We start from the raw sequence: 21,523 nt of genomic DNA, 5'->3' as shown, positions 1-21,523 counted from the left end.
CTTGAAGGGTGGGGGGTTTCTAGGCTCCGGTGCTTCAGGAGCAAGCCAGCATGTAAAATGTGTGCAGCAAGGATCATGGCCTTAGAGCTGGCATTTCACAGTCATTACCTGAAACACTGTGGGCCAGAGATAAATGAACAGTTAAAGTCATCCTGAACTCGAGTCCTTGAGAAATCTCCAAGCTTTCATTGCAGGCACAGCTTTGTGCTCTCCCCAGGCTCAACAGTAGTCTCCGTGGTGTGAGAGGAAGATCAAGATTTTCTTACAAGGCAGATAACGATCCTTTATGGGAGCTGTACTGGCAGAGCAGTTAGGGGGTCTTTCTGTAGCCCCATGAGTTTGTGCTTCAGCTTTGCACTGGGTGCTGTGGAGGCTGTCTCTGATCAACTCAGCTGCAAAAGGTCATTCAGACTGGGTGGTCCAGAGGCAAAAACTCAGGAGTGCAGGCTGCGTAACTCCTGACTACAGAAGCTGTAATGTCTCAGATAAACCCACCTGATGAACAATCTCTGATCATTTATCAGAGCTTCTGAGAGAAGGCTCTGGTTTGTGTTCTCACACTATACTAAAGGCTTGACCCAGGCCCTGTGTTGTTATCATACTCTTTGTTGACTGTACTGCACTTATATAGAAGAAATGAAAAGAAAGTACCTAAACCTTCCAAATAGACCAGCAGCAGCCACCATCCTAAGTGACCTTTGCAAATGTCCTGCTGAGACAGTGCTCACACCTGTTGCGTATGTTTTGTTTGCAGAACACACTGGAGCAGTGCAGCGTCTGTGCAAAGCCCATCATGGAAAGGATCCTCCGAGCCACTGGGAAGGCCTACCATCCCCACTGCTTCACCTGCGTGATGTGCCATCGCAGCCTGGACGGGATCCCCTTCACTGTGGATGCTGGTGGGAACATCCACTGCATCGAGGATTTCCATAAGTATGGCCTAAGCTGCTGTCAGTGGCTTTGCTTATTGTCTTTCTCTTTTGTCCCTAAAATTCCTCCTTTTTCAGACTGTGTCCAAAAAGATCTGAACCCTCTGCCACTTCCTCCCAAGGCTCGTAAATAGTAGGCAGAGCTTTGCTCCAAGCAGGCGCACTGTGGCATAAAAGATTAATTGGTTAGGGGCCAGTGCTGCTTGATCTCTGTTTTGCTTAGATCTGACTTTATGGATAACTTCTGTGTTTCTCTGTTTTAAATGCTCTGCATTCCCGCAGCCTTCCCTTGCACTCAGCACGTGCACGTTTCTTCTTGCTGCCTGTACCTGCACTTCCACGTCAGCGTCTCCTTGCTTCTTCCACCAAGCAATTAGGAGAGGTCCTGTACTGCTGCACTCTGCAGGTGTCTGCTTACCGGCTAGAAGGATCTAGGTGGCCACAGGTTGCTCACAGCTCCTTTTGTTTCTAGTTGCTAATTAGCTTTTTAAACTGCTGAAAATAAAGCCCTGGTAATAATTTATAATGAAACTGCTATTTAAAGTAAGTCAAAAGGTATAGTTGCCAGTAGTTTCTGTCACTGCTGTGCTACCACCCCCATCATCACAACTAATCTAGGGAAGACAGGTAGATATAATCAGAGCACAAATGTTTCCCCGGTATGGAAAAGACAGACACATTACACCCCTCAATTAAAAGAGGAAATCAATACTGACAAATGTGAGTTTACATCTCAACCATTTATCTCTTAATTTCTAAGGGGGTAGACTTAATTAGAGCCTTATGACATCAGTGTGTGGGCCTGAAAGCTCAAAGAAGCAGGTTGACTTGACAGAAAGGGAAGCAGCCACAAATCAACTGGCGTGTTAAAATCCGACACGAGGATGTTCCCTGTAGCTCACATAGGCTGGGTTAATTGGCAACTGCTGTGTTGCCTTGCTTTTCTGTGCCAGCAGTTGTGTGTAAGGTAAAATGTGGCCCAGCAGAAGGGTTACGCACCACGCAGGCTTCTGAAGGCTTTCTCTCACACCCACTTAACATTTTGGAGATTGCTCTTTCCCCAAGCCCCACAGGTCAAGGGCTCACATGCCTTCAAGAGAAAGGTTGGGAGCAAGAGCTGATGCCCCGCGTTGAAGTCTCTTGGCAGTGACTGTATGTGAACCTCGGGGAAGTGGGAGGCTGTCAATCCAAGGAAAGGACGCAAAATCATTGGGTGAAAGATCGAGAGGAAGATGATGGGAATAGCGCAAGACCTAATGTGACACTCAAATGTCTTTGGCCAACCACACATTTAGCAGCACTTTGGCCAGCCCAGTTTTAATTGATTAGGGATGACATGTCCTCCTGCTCTGGAGGTTGTGCTCTACATTGTGTACACCCTCTTGATAACAAAACTGTAGCTGATGCTCGCACTGTCACTTAGCTACCCCCTGCACTTAGAACCCACAGTAGCACGTCCACATCCCCTGAAATCTGCAAGAGTCATCTCTGGGTCCTGTGAATTAACATTTGGCTCATAACGAATTACCCACAGTGGCCTGGATAAAGAAATGTTAAAGTATTTTTAAGCACCACATTTGAGCTAAATGGCACAAGGAAGTGCCTGCATGAAGCAGCATATAATTAACTGCGATTACAGCTCCGGTCATATCATGATCCATTTAAGTTATTTTTCAGAGCGCTCTCTATAGCCACTGTTTAATTCATTTTTTCGTTAGATCGCAGCTACACAGACATCTTTCATCTGCTGCCAGTGAAATTAATATTTTCTTTATTCCAAGCACAGATAGATTTTTTTTTTCTTTTCTAAGCTAGTTAATTCTGAGGTGGTTCATGTGACAGGCTGGGTGGCAAAGTTAGTCTTTCCTAGGTATTTCAGAAGAGAAGGGCCTTTGATCTCCTCATGTTCTGATGTTTGCCATAAGCATTGCCCTTTGTTGCTCCACAGCCTGTGACCCCAGCCCTCATTACATGGCAGATTCTGTAGGTGTAAGTGTCTTTTGTTTTGGTGAGCAGAATTTGCAGCCAGGGAATTGGTATCCATAGGTTTTGAACCAAAAGAACAAATAATGATTCACCACAGGCTAAAAGTTCTTAAGCATCCCCACCTGCCTACAAGCAGAGATGGCCACTTTTCATGGGCAGTTGCGGGAGAGCGAAAACAGAGCTAAAACAGAATGTGTGAATCAGCCAGAAGGGCATACGGTGAGCAGTGTAAGGGGAAAAAGATAGGTCTGTGCTCCTCTTAATCCCTGAGCTGAGCCTGATTCAAACCAGTCCCTTCACACAGTGAGTGAGTGTCACTATACAACTCTGACTCAGGCAGACTGTGGAAGAGAGAGTGCTGGTTTCTCTGCACCCAGACATGTTCCTTTTTAAGCCTGGGCAACCCACTAATGCATAACTGAGAGATGGTTTTAGCTAGAAAACACAGCTAGACAGAATTGCCCTGATGCTTCTTGTTTGAGAGTAAACACAGCCAGGAGTGTGTTCCTGTGTGCATAAGTGGGTAAGACAGCTCAGAAGTTTAAAATGGGTGGGATAAACATCGACAAATTAGTGTAGTGTAAGGAAAATCTTTTTATACCGTCTCTGTTAAGACTTTTTACCTTATTTGTTCCAATCTCCAAATTCTAATATTTTGATTTTATTTTTTTTCCAAGAAACTATCTTGAGGCAGAACCTGGTCATCTTTCTAACCTTAGGATTTACATGGACTTGCTTAGAGTTAGGCTGGGGGTTGAGCCTGAGGGTTGCAGTGGTGCATAGGTGTCATGATCATGGGTCATTCAGCGGGCACTTTAGTTGTTAATTAGGGCAAGCAGAATATCTGTGCTGCCTGTCAGATATTCTTGAAGTCCTCTCCCGATAGTCTGCAAAGTGTTCTTTAATATCTTGCAAACCTGAAATTGCATTGTAAGACTAAAGTGCTCCTTTCTCTCATCTTTGCAAGGAGGCAGCTGTGCAATGCTACTAACTGTGACATGCACGTACGTGTGTGTGTGTGTGTGTTTGTACAAATGCATATTTCTTGCTTGCTGCTGCAGTTATCAAAAACTCACTCTGAGTTATGATGATTGGGACTGTCTCCTCTTTCTTCAGGAAATTTGCACCAAGATGTTCGGTGTGTAAGGAGCCCATCATGCCAGCCCCAGGACAAGAGGAGACTGTACGCATTGTTGCCTTGGACCGTGACTTCCATGTCCAGTGCTACCGGTGTGAGGTTGGTATTCTAATCACATGAAGGACAGAAAGCAAAGGTTGGCTTAATTTTATCACCACCTCATGTTATACACTGTTTGTAGCCATCGTAACACTGTCTCTACAATCAAATTACTTCATTGACTTCAGCATGAAAGGAATCTTTCCTCATTTGTATCAGCGCAAATGAGAAGAAAATCAGGTCCTTTGTTTGTAACAGGTTCATTAGGAGAGCAAGAGAATGTGACTCAGGTAATTAGGACTTAATATTTGAGAACTTCATAAATTATAGCTTGGGCACAAACATTGTTCGTGTTTATGTTCTTAAACTGAAAGCTAACGCATGTTAGAATTTGAGCAAGATTGTACAGGAAACTCAACATATGGCTCTGGGTTGAAGAATTTTAATGGACACATAAACATGATCATTCTTGTTTTGTGCAATGCTTTTTGCGCTGCTTTCCTGTTCAGTTTCATTATGCACTTCATATAATTTTGATGGTAAGAATCTGAAGACAGAGAATAAAAATCACCTTAAAGCAATTAACATGTGGGAACAGCTGCGTTAGGGAACCTTCAAGAATTCTTCAATGCAAGTGTTACTTGTTGGATAATACATCAACCAGATGGCAGGGTAAGAAAAGGAGACCAAATGTATTTCTTACTGTGGCTGCAGGTTTTAATAACTTTAACTGGAAAGAAGGATGGACTAAGGCTTACTTTGTCTAGGCTGAAACTTGAGGCATCTGGTTCACTTCTCAACCTGACCTTGGCTTTTGGGGTATATACCAGCCTATTACTTCGGCCCGGTTTTTTAGAGACACAGGGGCATTCCTACACTAGATTTTTTAGAGCCTAATTCATCACACAGCATGTCCCCATGCTGGCTGCTGAGATACCTAGGCTGCGCACACATGGGTGTTGTAAGTAGACGCAGTGGAAAGCAGAGGACACAGACACTCACTTGGCTTGATCTCCATGTGCCTCAGCTATCTCAAAAGGAACAACAGTGATTCCTCTTTCCACCACTTACTTGCCAGGTCTATTTACAAACACAAATTTATCATGAAGAGGCGTGGCCTCTAAGTAAGCCGTAATCCCGTCACCACAGCTCCATCAGCAGTCCTGGGCCAAATGATTGCCTGATCACGTAGTGAGGGATATTTCCCAGCTTTCCCAGCAGCTATTCTAGGTGTCTCGAGCAGAAGTGGGGTTTCCATGTGCCTGTCTCAGTGACATCCTCCTTTCAGCCACAATCTTTTGGGCCAATTGTAGTACAAACACAGGTGACAATTCTGGTAAGGGGAGACAGACAGGGAGTTTGCTTAGCTGCTGCCCCTGGAATGGATGCTACAGCTTTGTAGCATTAACTCTTCCAAAGGAGATTACTGTAGTCAGATGTTGGTACCAAACTTCCTTTCCAGTGAGGCTTTTCTATCCTTTTTTGCATTAAGAAATATGTGCTCAAGTTTGATGTTTTCTCCAATGCTAAAGACCTTTCCTTCCTCAGAAATGTGAAGGGAATAATCTCCTTTTATTTTCAATTGGATTAAATTCAGCAGAGAGCTTGGGAACCCATCTTCTCTGCAGCATTGTCTCTTATCAGGAAATGGCTTAATCGTGAAAGACATCACGTACCTCAGCTTCACGCTTTACGCTGACTCAGGCTGGATCCTGTTACAAGGTGGAGAGTGAGGAGAGTTTCTTTGACTAATAGATTCTTCACTTAATCTTCTTTTTTCTTTCCTTTGCTTTTTCTGTTTGCTTATTTCCTAGGACTGTGGTGGCCTCCTGTCTGAAGGGGACAATCAGGGCTGTTACCCTCTGGATGGGCACATCCTTTGCAAGACCTGCAACTCTGCTCGGATCCAGGCTCTGACTGCCAAGGCCAGCACTGATCTCTGAGTATCAACTGTGACCCTCCCCAGGATGTCCGTTGGGGGATATTGCACAAGCTTTGCATGATTTCTTTCCAGCCTAGGGTCTGAATCTCTGTTGTGTTTTGTTTTGTTTCGTTTAAAAAAAAAAAAAAAAAAAAGTAAAACTGGAAGGCCTTGGAACAAGAGGGCAGTTCAAAAGGCCACATTCAGACTGCCCATGACAGGCACCTAATTTTCCGGAGGACAGTGAGTGGGTCAGAGCATCTGCTGTCTCTGCAGCTGATGGAGATAAGTAGTCACAGCACCTAAGTTATCTGCCTGTACAAGGAGGTCTGAATGTGGTCCTAACAAAATTTCTGTATTTGATTCCTGTCTCTCAAGAAGTACATGAAGATAGAAAGTGAAAAATGGCTGAGCTAGTTCTTTCTCCCAAGTTATTTTGAGAACCTGACTAGCTCTCATTGAAGTCATGGGGAGCTTCCCTTTGACTTTAATAGCTTCTGGATGACCAGCAGAATTAGCTCCACTGCCCTAGAAGCTGTGAGAGCAGACTCAGCACTCTTCTCATCACAACACAAACAGTGCAACTTCAACTGTACTGCACCTAAGAGCGTAGGTGTGACCTTGTATCCTTGGGACACAGATTTGTTATCTACATCTTTTTTCTTAGGCCCTTACTTGTCTCCATTCCCTTCCAGTTCAGTAGGGTTTTTTCTTTCTCTTATGAAATTATATTTTGCTATTGCATAAATTTATTCAATAGTGATGCTTCCAATTCACAGTGTATGAGCAATCACAGAAAGGTGTGAGCTTGCACACACTATACACTACACACACACACTACACACACACAGACTGTGCTTTTGGTTCACCAGAGGTATAAGCCAATCGTGTCCATTAAGAAGGTCTTTCACAGATGTGAGGCTGGAAACACATTTTTAAAATCCCAGTGGTTAAAAAGAAAAAAAAAAAAAAACAAACAAGCCAGTACATAGAACTGCAGTGTAAACTAATGCTCAAACAAATCTTATGCCACTCTCTCACACACCCCATTCTAGTGGGACCGCTGGCAGTGTTGGTTTCTGGGTAGACGTTTAAGCAATAGAGTCTTGTTCCATCTCCTGTTTATTGCAATGGGAGGATTTTCCTTCAACTGTAACAGGGACTGAATTAGGCCTTGGGATATACATTTCTTTGATGGTAACACTCATGATCTGGAGTTCTCATTTAAAAAAAAAAAAAAAGAAGGAATTTCTTTCAACAACAGCAAAAAGGATCCTCATAAATACAGCTGTTGTTCAGTTTTTATCTTAAGAAAGCTAAAGAAGGCATTAAACCCTTCTCTATGCCATTCCAAAAAGTAAGCTTTTTTTTTTTTTAAACTCTTTCCTTTTCATCCCAGCCACTTATAACTTCTCTCTGGTGAAATGTCATTGCAGAAGAGTGCTGGGCCAGTAGCAGCATTTTTATCTTTGGTCCAGAATTAATATGTATGCCAAGGTAAATAAAAGCTGGGCACAGATAATGAGGTTTTTTCTCATGTTGGTGGGGTTTTGGGTTTTTTTGGTTTGGTTAATTAAAAAACAAAATTAGAAATCCACAGCACTGAGCAGCTATAATATTCTTGTTCATGAAACCCGTAATAACTAAGGTGCAAATTACATAGCGAGGGAGTAATTTTCATATCACTGAATTGACATTAATATCTTATTTGCAGATGTAATCAAAGAAAATACCTTTCTTTGCATTTAACAAATTAAAAAGCAGAACTGAAACAGTTGCAGGCTGATTGACCATATAAGTGACAAACTGGCACTTTTCTAGAGTAAGTTACAAGAATTTTTTTCATGCGCCCACTGAAAAACAGTAAGAATATGGTGATTTCATCTTTACTCTCTATAACAGAAGCCTGATGTAATTATATCCACTAATGCTGAAAAGAAAATTTAGACGAGCTAGACCAATAGGAAACTAAGAGGACAAACTGAGATACTCACTGTAGCTCCTGCAAATGGTGCATTTCCTTTCTGTTTAGCCCTAACCTTTATGGAAGAGCACTGTGAAATTTAATAGCTTTAGCTGTATACAGTAAATTCAAATACAGGAATACCAGTCTGAAACCTCTGTTCTTTACATGGTTTATATGTTGGCAAACTCCACCTGTGTCAGGGAAGTTTCCCAAAATTCACAGCTCAGAATGAATCCTTCTTTGTAGAAGGGTGGCATCATTAAGCAAAAGAAATCGTTCTCCACTATAGTGACTGCGCTGAAGCAGTTTGCCTTTTTAAACTTGATTTCTACTCTGGCCTTCAAGAATTTTACTGCCTCAGACGTAAACATATTTTTTATACACCACGAGTCCTGCCAGGTTCCATCTGGGCTCCTGCTCCCTGAACCATGGCATGTAAGGCACTTCTGAGCTTGCTTCTTCACATGCAGTCTGCTCCACCACCAGCAGTCTAAAAACCTCACAACTATTGAGCAAATGCAGTTTGAACTAACCCTACATAAACATGGGAGGTCAGAGCTGGGATTGCTAACACCATGGTATCCCTGGGGAGGATTTTACGTCTCTGCAAGCACAGGAGAGGATGTGACGGACTCAGGTGCACAATAGGCCATTCATCAGGCAGCAAGTGTACCTCTGATCATCCTTCTTCTTGTTAGTGTTAAATCAAGTGGCTGATGAGACTCTCTTGAATAACACTGGGGTAGTGGATGGAAACGAGCTATTGTGCTTTCTGCTGAACATGGCCCAGGCTAAGGAGGACCAAAGTGCAGAGCCTTTGGGCTTTTTATGGCCCTGCCGTTGGCTGGTCTTGGAGCAAGTCATATGGCTTCTCATCTTCTGCCCTCTGCACGAGAGGGCTTCTTCCCAACTTCCCAGGGATGTTATGGGAATTAAACTGATTGCAGATTGGCCCAAACTACTGATTTTGGGAATTCTGTCTTCTCTTTCCAGAAAAGTTTGCTGGTATGTAGGTTTGGGATTCCAGCCCATTTCAAAACTAAGGGCCAGCCAGGAGATCTAGATCTGAATCCTCTGTGTTCTTAGGGTGCTGTGGTGAGTTGGGCTGGCATGCAGGGAGGTGATAGCCAAACTTTTCAAGCATTAAATCCTCTGTGGATGGAAGATGTTTGACAAAGATTGAGCGGTGTTGATATTTGAGGTACTGTGGCTGATTTCTAGACCTGACACATCTGGGTAAAGGTACTATCGTGCGTTTGTGTTCACCCCTGAAACACCAAAGCCATCTGCCTGTTGGAAGGAGTGAGCATCCAAAACACTCTTCTTTATTTTCTTTAATGCATGTGGTTTTGGCTTCTATAATTGCTATAAATATATTTGGAAGATATCGCATAAATATATGTATATCACAGAGGCTCTCATCACCCACATGTGTATGGAAATCTCCCCTCTGATGCTTCAGGATTTAATTAGGAAATGCTGGTGGACTTACCTGAATTGCACTGCAATTAAGAACCACTGGGATATTGCTTCATCACAATATTTATCACGTATTTATAATATATCCAGTTTTATCTGTTCCAAAGAAGGAGTCCTTTTGCCAAAGAGACCTTGCTTTTCTTAAGGTGGACTTCTTAGCTGTGATAAAAATCGCGTCATCTGTAGCTGTGGTATGTCCAAACTTGTTCCTTTCGGAAAGAATTGGAAGATCACATAGACGTTTCTGTTCAAGTCTGAAGGTTTTGCTTATGCTGCTTTGGCTTTCTCTAGCATTTATTGGCAAGTAGGCCCTGATCCCATGATTGGTGTGGCCAGGCAGGGCCCAGGATCAGTTTCTAATTTAGCAAAATATTTAAGCCCCTGGGGTTTGTTTAAGCAGAGGCTTAAAGCCATTGCATGGTGTGGCATAAGCTGTGGGTCTACAGTCATTAATACCAGAGTGATTCTGTATCACCTAGTCACACAGGTTTGATCTGGGTAGGATGTGAGCACAGTTAAATTTCTGTCAAATTACGCAGAACGCATGAAATGGCTCCTGTGTCACCCTCATGCCATCTGCAGGGAGGGCACCTGCTGGCTCACCCCATGGAACAGTTGGACAACAGGAGGATGGGTTAATACAAGATCAGTGCTTCGTGTCGGGTGGCTGTGGCACTTTCCATATGTCACAAGCAGCCCTACGGCCAGATTTACTGTATCTTTGAACCATGGCTTTAAACTGTCTGCTTAAACTTTCTCCAGAAGATTGGATTGCCTCGGTTACAGCCCAATCCTTAAGCATATCCCCAAGGCTAACACTACTACTTTGTGAAAGTGGTGGTTTTATTGTCACTTCTTTTAATCATTGCTTGAGCGTTGTTTTTCAAAACAGAAAGCAACACCATTGCCTTAGCCTATCAGATAAAGCACCTTTAATTTTGGTTTTGTTTTTTTAATATTTTAATTCTGAGGTTTTTATCATGGCTATGAAACACTTGGGTAATGATTTAATCATAGAGGTGTGGGAGTACCAAAAGGTTTATCGTAGTGAACTCTACATAATAGTGTTTATCCTGACGGCAGGAGCAAGATTTTTACGAGACACAGGCCTTAAGTTGACTTTCTGCCTATCAGCAAAATGTGCCTGAGAAGAGTAAGAAAAAAGTGTCTTTTAGAGAAGTGGTGGTTGTTGAAGAGAATATGCAACAAATCATACTGAAATCTCTTTGGACCTGTTACAGCGACCTGTTACAGCTGCTGCCTGTCTGTGGTCAGCCAAGCCTAGCTTAGGTTTGATAAATGCTGATTTCTTTGAGAAAGTCCAACAGACAAGGAGTAACAGGACCCAAGAGAAGGTCCTTGCGGGAAATGCTGTGTCTTTGCCCTCCTTCAGCATCAGATAAATGTTAGACACCTGGTCCTTCAGCTGAATGGCTCAGGAAAGATTTGAGGGTTTAACTTTTCTATGGTTCCTGCAGTTGGTTCATCATGTTGGTTTGCTATTTGTTCAGAGTCGACTACACCTTATATAGATGTCAGTGCTGCACGTCAGGGCTATCAGAGAAGGATGTGCTGAAGAACCTCACTGTGTTTTCCCACAAGAAAACATTAGTGATGGTAATTGAGGGTTTGTTGCCAAAGACAGCAGGAACTACATAGTACTATCTAGAGGTTAGTAAAGCACAAACTAAGAGAGAGCTATGAGAACACTATTGCCAGTGAGAGCTGTTCACAATTTTCACACTAAATTATGTGATGTCAAAAGAGCCTGAGAAATTCTCTCTTTTTGCAATGTTATCCACAACAGGTTTGGGTATTTTTTTGCTATTATAATTAAAACCATATTGAATTTTTATCTAAATAAATTTCAGAATTGTTAACTAATATTTTCATTTCTCAAAAACCCATGTCGTCTTTCTCAGTTTTTTGTAGTTCTTGGGTTTCTTCTGCTGGTAAATTAAAAGTTTCTGTGATGATTTTGAAACCTTCTTTGGATAAAACTTCTATTTAAAAACAAGCAGATGTGTTCTTGGGAAACGGTTCAATATTGGACCTGGTGAAATAAAAAAAAAAGCTTTGAAACTTTTCACAAGATATTTTTTTCCCTATTTTTAACTGGTTTTGCTAATTTTGAAGTCACTGTTTCCTTTGTTAGAACAATCCAAATAATGTGACTCTTGTTAAAATAGTAGTGTTATTTCTGTTGGGTTCGTTTTTCTTTCCCGTCTTAAAGCCGTGGAGTGGCTGGCTATGGGGAGTGCCAGGGTCTTTTTCTGTGGCAATTGCAATTTTCTTCTTTGGTGCCCCTGCCCCCCCCCCCCCCCCCCCCCCCCCGAAATTACTGGAGAATATAAGCATGTTATGGCAACTGTGTGAAGCTCAAGAGATACGAATTGAACTTCATCTCCACGTACCCTTCTGGGCTTGGGAATGGTATTTCTCCTTACACGTTTCTAGAAATACTACCTGGCTTCCTCAGCATTTCAAGTTTGAATTTGCAACATTCAGTTGCCCGACTGGCATTTAGAATATGAGAGAACGTAGTCTTTAAACTTGTGAAATTATAACATTTGTGCAGCATCTGAAAATCTAAGAGAAAAACGGTAACCTTTGTAGGTTTCCTGGTGGACATTGAGGAGCAGTTCTCATTTCAGCCTGGAAATTCTCTGCTGGGATCTGAAAAAACTAAGCTCAAACACTTGCAGACCTCTCTGGCATATGCACTCACTTGTAAGGTGGTTTTGGGGCCAGAGCTAAGCAGAAATACAGGCTGCAATATTGAGCACTGCTGCTTATACCCCACTGGGCTTTATTCCTGGCTACGTGTTCCTGGTCTCTTTGGCTTCGTGTTACGTGTGGAAGCAGTGGGGTTGATCACTAGTATCAAGAGCATTCAGTTCAAACTTTCTTTTTTTAATTTTTGCTGTTTGTCCACATTTCTCGTCATACCTAGATCTTTTGGAAAATGAGGAAGGAAACAGAAGCCCCAGGTGGTGGTGTTACCTTTACATTGCCAGGGGTTAGATACCCTCACCAGGAACATAACACTTGGAGTGTCTCTAAATTTTTTTTGCCTCTGCCTCCCTTTGTCTGCAAGCAGCTCTCTTACCCGCTTTTTCCATTTGCTCAACGTGCACTCATCTTTGCAGTGAAGATGTTATGTTACTTATTTCACAGAGGTATTGTGAGTCTTAGCTAGTATTTGGAAAAACTTTTCCAGATCTTTAATCAAGTAGTTTTGTGCATCCATAGTATCAGTGGCCTGCCACATGGGTATCAAAGAAAATTATTATAATTATTGCTTTTAAAATGATTATGAAATTGTGCCTTACTTTTTCAGTCATATTTAACCATGTAATTTAGAACCACATGATTGCAGGGATTTATCATGAAGAAATTTGTTTGAAGGATAGTTTAAATATTTTTTTTCTCCAAAAATGAATTTATTAGTTTTTCCTCTTTTATTTTTTCCTCCAGTTTTATTTCTTTAATATGTTTGTGTAAAAGGGCAGCCAGAATTTGCATTCATGAGAGACAGAAGATTTTATTTGGTCTTGTATGGGGAGCTTTCATTTTCTTTTATGTTCCTTCAGGAAAATTCCTCTCTGCCCGATTATTCATACTTAGATGTCTTTAAATGCAGGCTGACCAGTAAGAGTTTTTGTTGTTCTTTAATTTAGTGTGTGGTTTGCTTTGTGGTTAGGGTTTTTTTAATTAACCAGATATTGGGTACTGGGGAGGCATTGCACATTAATGCAGAATGCTGATGCTAATTTTCATAGAAAAGACAAAATTAGAGTCTTTCTCTGTCTCCAGTGCAGTTTTGTTACTGTTTTCTGTACAACACTAATATTAAGCCGGACTGTAAAGGCAAAATACTGAGAGTGACCTACTTCCATTCACCAGCAAGAATCCTTTGTCAGCTGACTCCTGTTTGTTTGTTCATTTTTTAAATGTCAGATTACAGAACGAGCATCTCCTAAAGATGAAAGAAAACAGTGTTTTCATGTGCAGGAAATTTGGGGTTGCAGTAATAGAACATTTTCTTTGTGAATTTGGATGTCATGGTGTTTTAAGCTCCTGCCTGGAGCCTAAATCAATTTGGCCTCTCATCCAGTTCATCTCACTGGTGCTCCTGAAAGGCTGCAGCCCTGCAAAAGCTCATGCAGCATTTTTGGCTGCTTTCCCTTGCTCCCATTTGGTACATATTTGCACAATTTAACTGAGCTTTTCTTTCTGCTGAAGGTCAGATGCAAGTGATACGAAACACTAAACTTTATAAACAAGCAAAGCCATTTCAACCACAGCATTTTGGACTAGAATGGATTTTTAGGTGGCGCTCTGTCTGCTGGCCTTTGGAGAGGGGATCCTGAGACTACATTGGACTGGAACAGGATGCAAAGCCACAAGCCTTGGTTTTTTTAATAAACTGCTTACTGTAATCCAGCTACACAGTTTCAGCCTCACACTTGAGAAGAAGCTTCCAGCAGCAATGCACATACAGGCACTTTCTCACTTGCAGAAAGTGAAACTTTCCCAACTAGAGTAAATTTAATGTATTGCATAAGATGCTGGAAGTTTTTTGGTCTTTTGTTGTGGTTTTTTTTTTTCCTTGGGATTCTTGCTGTAACCTCTATGTGCAAAGGATGAATAGATTTCTCCCCCCCCCCCCCCCCCTTTTTTTTTACAAGATTAGATGTTGCATATTGATGAGCTAGCGTTTCAAAGGTCTGTGGGGCTTTGGAACGTATTAAGAATCTCTGAAGTTTAATATTCACCATGTTTTAAATATTCAGAAGGAAAAATCTGCATAAAATGGCTTTTGATAAATATGTTGTAGGGACTCTTTGCATCTTATGCAAGTGTTGTGGGGATTGTGGCTGTGCCAGTTTTGCTCCAAAGTGTCTTTTGTTTCAGCATTTCAGGACCATTTTGATCCCGTTTGTATGCCCAGTGCTTGTCCTGAAGTCTTTTATGGCTTCTTCTGGAACTGTACAACAGGCAGGTGGATGTGACCAAGGCAAAGGTGCAGCTGACACTGTAACTCCTGAGTGTCTGCTTGATTGCTCCCCTCCTTATGACAGCTGGGCACGTCCAGGCTCTTTCTGTGCCTGCTTCTCGTGGTGCCGGTTGGGATGAGCCCAGTGGTCAGGCCTGGCTGAGCTGTTTCTGCAAAGGTGCTCCGCACCCGTGGGGATTTGAGAATGGAGGGGGCAAGGTCCCGAGTGCAGGAGCAAAGCAAAGTGCCTTTCAGTGCATCTCAGATCTCACAGGACAGTTTCCCCTTGCTTGGATGTCCCTCTTTGGTAAGAGTCTCAGCAGTAAGAGAAGTGCTTTTAGGAGAAGTCCTCCCTTGGGGATGCCCTATTTTCCCATGCTGTCGAAAATCCAAGTGAAGCTTTAGATGAGGAGGATCAGTTGTGGGCTGCAAACAAGCAGCTGTTTTACTGTACTGTTAACTCTCTCGTTTGCCTTACCCTTGACATCCCGTGGTACACACCAAGGTGTGCAGGTCCTGCTCACACATCAGCCTTGACTTTGTCGTGCCAGTCCCTGTTGAATCAGCGCGTAGTGCTTGTTCTCAGGGCTGCTGTGGCTTGGGCCACGGGCATCTCGTGCTCCTATGCAAAAGGTGGTGCTTTCAGGTTTTGGCTTACAAATAATGCAGCCCTTTCAAATTCACCTTTCCTCTCTCATGTATTCCTGACAGAAGCAGGATTTTAAATATTTCATAGCATTCTTCTTTCTTCTTCCTTTTTGCCACATGCCTTGAAAACATTGTCAGATTACGATCTGGGTGGGGGTTTTCAGGATCGATTTCCTTTCCTTCTTGATTGCATGGTGTAGGTTTGCAGTGAGGGTTTTGTCCTTTTTTTCTTTCTTTTTTTTTTTTTTTTTTTAAAGTCTTAGAGAACAGATGCCTTCAGTTTATGCAGAGAAAGATTGTCTATGATTAGAGCTAATCCAGGATGGCAGGATTGGACCCCCACAGTGAAAGCTAGAAAAGTGATTGCAAAAGTATTCTGTTTCTCCTTTATTATTTACACAGGAAGTTTCCACCGAAGGCTCAGGTAGCCCAACTGGCCTATGTAATAAGTAGCAGGGCCTGTAATTACAGTCTGTCTTCTGATCCTATCTGTGCTCTGACTTTCTAGGCACCGCAGTTCTATTTACATCTGTGTCTTTGTCACCTTTTAAATTTTTGATTGGTCACTACGAGAAGTAGAGCACAAGCTGTGAGCCCTGCAGAGGTGCAGTGAGTCTAAATGAGGGAGTCCTCCTTCTTCTCAGGTTTGGGACTGATTTGGGAGCAAAGCACGAGGAACGGGGGATTTTACCAGCTGTGCAGCAGAGGGAGCAGGCTGCATGCCAACTGGGTATCTTTCAAGATCTTGGAGTCTTTGTAGGACTGGAAATTTGAACCTTTTACAGGTCTTAACTAGCGTACTGTCCTGTGAGGGAGTTTATATATCAGCATTTCGTTGCTCAAAGCAGTTTCTACAGGAGTTGACTTTTCTTTTCTGTAAGATTCAGGGCCTTATGGTTGCAAAGAGGTGCTTCCACATAGGGCATGAGGAGGGAGATGGCTTTTGGCATCACGCAGAGAAGCTGGACTAGAAATCCTGGTATCAGTGTGTAAAGCAAGAGTAACTTGAGTGGAAGAGGGAAGGCAGTGATTTACATGTGGTTCAGTACCGGGTTCACCAGCTTTGAGCATCAGCAAGCGCAGCCTCAAGCAGATCAGCTCACTGGGGTGTCAGTCCTGAGACCTGGCAGTAAGTAAATGAGCTCCTTGTGAAAGTGCTTGGTGCCGGTCACTCTGGCAGTAATCTCTTGTCTCTTTGGAAACGTGCACTAAAGTTATGGTAAAACTACAGAATGGTGCCCCCCCCCCCCCCCCCATCTTCTAGGCATACTCTCAGTGCTATGTTTGATCAAGAGGAATGAAAGCCATTGTGCAAATACTCTGTGCAAAAAAATATTAACAATCCACTACAGGTACTTTTAATGTCCATTAAACTGTTATGCAAATTGTCCCTTTTCTGCAGCTTGTCTGTTATTCAATTATTTTTGGTGTGACTTCTGTTTAAAAAAACCAAACCTCAATTATTTTTTATTTTTTTCTAACTCAACTTCTAAGAAAGTTGATGCTTTAAAGGAAAAAAACCCTTAGTTTCAAACATGGATTTTTCAGGCTTCGAAATTAATAATTTCTACACCTGACCCAGTTCCTGCAGCTGCCAAAAAAGAAAAGAGAAAGCTATTTAAATTTCTCATAGAACCATTTATCTCTTAAAATATGCCAAGGCAATTTGAGGTGGGGGTGGAGACTCAGCTATTTATCTCAGCAGCTTGATTTTTCTCTTTATGTTTCTAACTGTCAGGGGGGGAAAAAAACAGTAGGAAGCTATTCTTGGGCTATTATTGATGTATTGTGTTGCCATTATGCAGGATGTCTGCTTTGCTATATACGGAAGGACATTAATAATAGCCATCTCCCCTGCCCCCCCCCCTCGGTTCCTCTTTGGGAAGATATGGTTTAAACTGGAGCATCTGCCATTTTTAAATTGCTGCTCCCTCTTCCCCTTCCCCCAGTTTGTTCCCAAACCAGTTTGGGGGATAGGGCTAAGGGAATAGGAGACAGGTTATATTTGCTATTTTTCTGCCTGCTTCTGTGGTTGCTCCAGGCAAGTCATTTCCATGCCGTGTACCTGTCTACCCTCTTCCTTCCTGTGTATTGCCCCTCCTTTCATTTTAAGTTCCTCAGTGGGAAAAAAACCAAAACCAAAACCCAAACCCTGCTTGCTGTCTTTTTCTCACAGGGGCAGGCTGGCAGAACGGGCTCAGCAACAGACCTCTGATTTGTTTTTACCCAGAATTTCATATCCAGAAACGTTGGTTTCATTATTTCCCATAAGTAGGAAAATGTATTCCTGTTCCCATCCCTCCTACCCCAGGTTTAAAATACTGTTATAAAACTTTACAAGGTCTGTCCGCTTGTTTAAAAGGCTCGGATGCTTGTTTTATTTTTGGAAGCAGAGTGTATGGTGAACAGGAATAGTTTGATGTTTAAAAAATAGCCCCACTTCAGCATTCCCCTGAAGTGCGGGAAGTCCTGTCTCCGCAGGTCTGTGCCAGCAGCGTGACAGCCCAGAGAGCAAAGCCGACTTGAATAGGAAAAAGAATTGGCCTGCCCCATTTCATCTTTGAGAAGAGGGAGGTGAAAATAATAAACATGGCAAAAAAATAAAGGGCATAATTGCTCTGACTTTTCTTTTTTTTTTTTTTAAATGGCTGTTCCTACATCTCATGCTAATTTTGTTCCGTAGAAGCTTTGCTTATTCAGCGTTTCTGATAGTCAGGACGATGTGCTTTTTCATGGTGTCATTATTTTTACTTCTTGTTTGTTGTGTCCTAGACTTGCCGTGGTCCCTATATGGAGCCATTTGGGTTTGGGCACAGAACTGAAACAAAGTTGGGAGCTCTGTCTAGGAAAGCTCACCTAGAGTTTAGAAACAGTAAATGCAATCAGAGTATTTTCCAGTTCTGATATAGGGAGGTTTTCCAAATATGAATTCTAGATGGGAGGAATGCCTTCATTTGGGAAAGTGCTCAGATTTGAAAATGAAAGGGAGATGGCTATTCAGTGTAGTTTCTTGTTGCTTTTATTGTCTTCCTTCACGGTGGCCAAGGATAAAAATGCCACCCTCTGAAGTGTTCTCTAAACTAGAGCCAGAGTCCAGCACCTCCTCTGCAAACATTTGCGCCAGCTTGCCACACTGCTGCAGGATGGGAGCGAGGAAGGCTTACTAACAAAGCAAGGTCCACCTCATCCTCTCCATAGTCAGAGCTGCTCCCCGTTGGTGAGTCTGTGTCCAGCTTAGGGCTCGATCCTGCCTTCCTAGTGCAAGTATTTTGCCAGAAACAAGTGTTTTCTCTCTGCCATTAGCTATGGGATTGTGTGCAATGATTAGGGTTTGCAGGGAGGGAGGTGAAGATCCTGTTCCAATTAGGCTGCCTTTGTGCTAATGTTTCATTCAGGGCTGTATGAGATAAGAGCAGTTTGCACTGAAATGCACAGCCGGAGGTTGTGGTTTGCTTTTCAACTATGTTGAGATGATACCCATTGAAAATACAGAACTGGGGCACTTTTTTACATCTGCCAGTGCTTTACTGACAGCTCTGTATGGGTTGGAAACCTGTTTCAGTTTGGCAAATGGACATTTTTCTGCCTTGTTGCCTGAGTCTGATCTAGCTATGTGCTTTATCCACCTAAAAAGTAGTATTTCGAAATAATGTGCATGATGTCTAAGTAGCTAAGCACCTGGCAAGCTTCTAAGCAGAACAGCCAGCAAGGTGAAGGGAGGGTATTAACAGAGCTGCCTTTACAGAAAGCGTATTCCACTTTCTTCACTACGTGCCTTTTCAGAGACCCGCAGTGCTCATTTATGGGCAGCAGAGAAATATCTCTGGTGCCGACCGGGGTTGGGGAACTATGAGAACAATGTAGAAAAGAAGCAAGAGGTTAATTTTGAGCATCTGTTCTCCACTGGGATAAGCAAAGCAGTGGCTTATCCCATCAGCACTGCTTGTCTTCTTGCTTAACACACCTCCTTGTCTGTAGGCAGCTGTCCAGTAACAGAGATACTTGGGCATATCTCCCTAAACATCTCTATCTTATCAGAACTCCAGAGTCACTCATATTCGGAGATATTATTCACTTAATATTGTCTCTTATAAGCCCTCCATTATTCATTTTTGATATAATGTTAGAAGAGAAAAATTGAAGGTGAACTAACAGCTGGGTGTTTGGTGCTACTGTATTAAAAAGGCTGGTGTGGTCTCATTTTCAATCTCCAAAATCATGTTTTAGGGAACTTGTCTGTGCTGTGGTCAGAGAGGAAACGCAAGTTTTAATGGAAATGCAGAAAAGGGAAAGGTTTGATGTTTTGATGCTCAGTACTGCACCACTGTGACCTCCTCTCCTGTCCCTCTGGAGAGTGAGGACTGAGTATTGATAGAGGTATGGGCAGAGCAAAGTCATGCTTGGACTTTCTCACAATCTTACTAGACAGCATCTGCCTTGGTGAGACTTCAGCTTCCTTAAGGAAACTATGGTTTCCCATGCCATGGCTTGTGTTTTGGACTGTCAGACAGACTGGAGGGCAGCCTCCAGCACCTTCCCTCCAGTTAGTCAAAGGAGACGCCAGGAATACTAATTCTGCAGTTTGGGTAACAGCAATTTCCAGCTCAGAACAAACAGCAGAGGTCTGTTGTGTTTCAGAGCCTGGTCTCTCATACTGGCTTTACCTGTGGGCTGACACAAGAGGGTCTGAACCACATGGGTCATTCCGGAAGGATTCCTCTTGGCTAAATGCCCCATGGCAAACCCCTTGAGGGCTGGGAGGTTGGCTTAGCTCTTTCAGACTGCAAGGAGGAACTGCCCCAAGGAATGTATTTGTCCTACGTAGCTGCTACGCTTTGGCCTATCCCTGCCAGCTGTAGAGCTGCCTGCTCTAGCGTTTACTGGTGGTGATGTTTATCGGATGTGTAGTAATTCATAGTGAATGACTAGGTCAGGTTTGAGGTGGTATTTCAGCTTCATGGTAACTGTTGGTTTAGCCCTCGAGATAGAGAAGGTTTTGCATTGTTGCCTTTGTTGCAGTTGGGAGGGGGGTGTGACTGGCCACGCTTCTCCTTGACCTGTGCCAGCAGACAGGCTCTCAGGGGCATGGGAAGCATCTTCCTTTTAAATGTGAATCGCTCGCCTAGGTATCTGGGCGAGAAAGGGGCACAAGGAGGCATTCCCTGTATGAGGGGTGTCTGCTGCTGCACACTCCATGCCCTCAGATCCTAATGAAGTAACATTACTTGAGGTTTTAGGACTGGTCTCCTATCTGTCGGAGCTTGGGGGTACCAGAGTTTTACGCCTTGCTGAGCACAAGCACTACCCAAGTCTGTGAGGGGCCCAATCCTGCTGCCATTGGAGTTTTCCTGAGTCCTGTAAGTTGCTGAGTGCACCTCCTGCGAGCTGCTGAGTAGCCTCCCTTGCCACTGAACCCATCAGGCCACTTGTCTCCTTCATTGACTAATTCCACAGGGCTTTGAGAGCACTCAGGAAATGCAATCAGCATCTTACAGGATTGGTCCGCTAGGTAATATATGAAGTTTTTTTCTCTGGTAACTTGTGTGCATGAATTGAAAACCATTTATTCCAGTTTGTTCTGAGGACAGATGCAGCATATACACATTTTCTATATTTATAAATATATATAGATATATATATTTTGTTCTCAGCTAGTTACCTCTTCTAAACTGCTATTTTCAGAGCAACCGGCATATATTTTTTATTCAACACGTAAAATGACTTTTTACAGTAAGAGAATGAAAGCTGTTTTAAGCATGTGTTTTCTGTATTTTTATTATGCATTATCCAATTATATTGAGATGTATTTTCCTCTTTGCTCTGCTCTTTCAGTTGTTATCCTTTTTATCAGTTATGCTTTTCTAATGTTTTGTAAGGGAAAATAAATATGCAAAATCGCCAGATGCCTTTTTTCTTTGCAGAAGTATCACAAATGCTTTTTTATTACATTTTACCAATCCAATAAACTCCTTATAAATTTCATTTTTGTTTGCTAGCGTGTGAAATTATTTTTTCAAGTTGAATGGTATTTACTTTCTCCCAACCTCCACTGCAATTATGCCCCATATCCTCCAGCTCTTGCTCTCTCTCCTGGGTTCAAAATTTCATTGTGCGGCTCCTCAACATACTTAATTCAAATGCCTCTTTCACTGTTGGGTGAGCCAAGGATGCTAGAAACATGTCACGAGAGAGGCTACCCCTGTTTGTACTGGCCATCTCTTGAGGAATGTTGCACTGTTCTTAAAAACACATGCCTTTGCAGTAGAGTGCGCTCCGTTCCTAAACCATGAGGTAATCTTCAGAGGTGGGTTATATGCAGAGGTGACCCACAGGTATTCTCAAATCTTGAGTTGTGACCAGGTGGCAGCAGAGCCCAGCACCATGCTTTGCAGCTGAATGGAGGGACAGTTTTCAAACT

The 21,523-nt window shown here is 42.7% G+C and overlaps 1 protein-coding gene across 9 annotated transcripts in view; it reads left to right on the top strand.

Annotated features, from left to right (window-relative positions):
• The window catches only part of LPP (LIM domain containing preferred translocation partner in lipoma), a 356,437-nt gene extending 335,350 nt beyond the window's left edge, over window positions 1–21,087 (top strand). For all 9 annotated transcript variants that reach the window (XM_055723235.1, XM_055723233.1, XM_055723237.1 and 6 more), the window contains 3 exons: window positions 755–933; window positions 4,032–4,152; window positions 5,907–21,087. In XM_055723235.1, coding sequence (XP_055579210.1) covers window positions 755–933; window positions 4,032–4,152; window positions 5,907–6,035 — 429 coding nt within the window. In that variant the 3' untranslated portion in view covers window positions 6,036–21,087. The remainder of the gene's footprint in view (window positions 1–754; window positions 934–4,031; window positions 4,153–5,906) is intronic.
• The last annotated feature ends 436 nt before the right edge of the window (window positions 21,088–21,523 follow it).

The sequence above is a fragment of the Falco cherrug genome, chromosome 11 (genome assembly GCF_023634085.1).
Source record: "Falco cherrug isolate bFalChe1 chromosome 11, bFalChe1.pri, whole genome shotgun sequence".
NCBI lineage: Eukaryota > Metazoa > Chordata > Aves > Falconiformes > Falconidae > Falco > Falco cherrug.
This window is presented reverse-complemented; position numbering and strand designations above follow the sequence as displayed.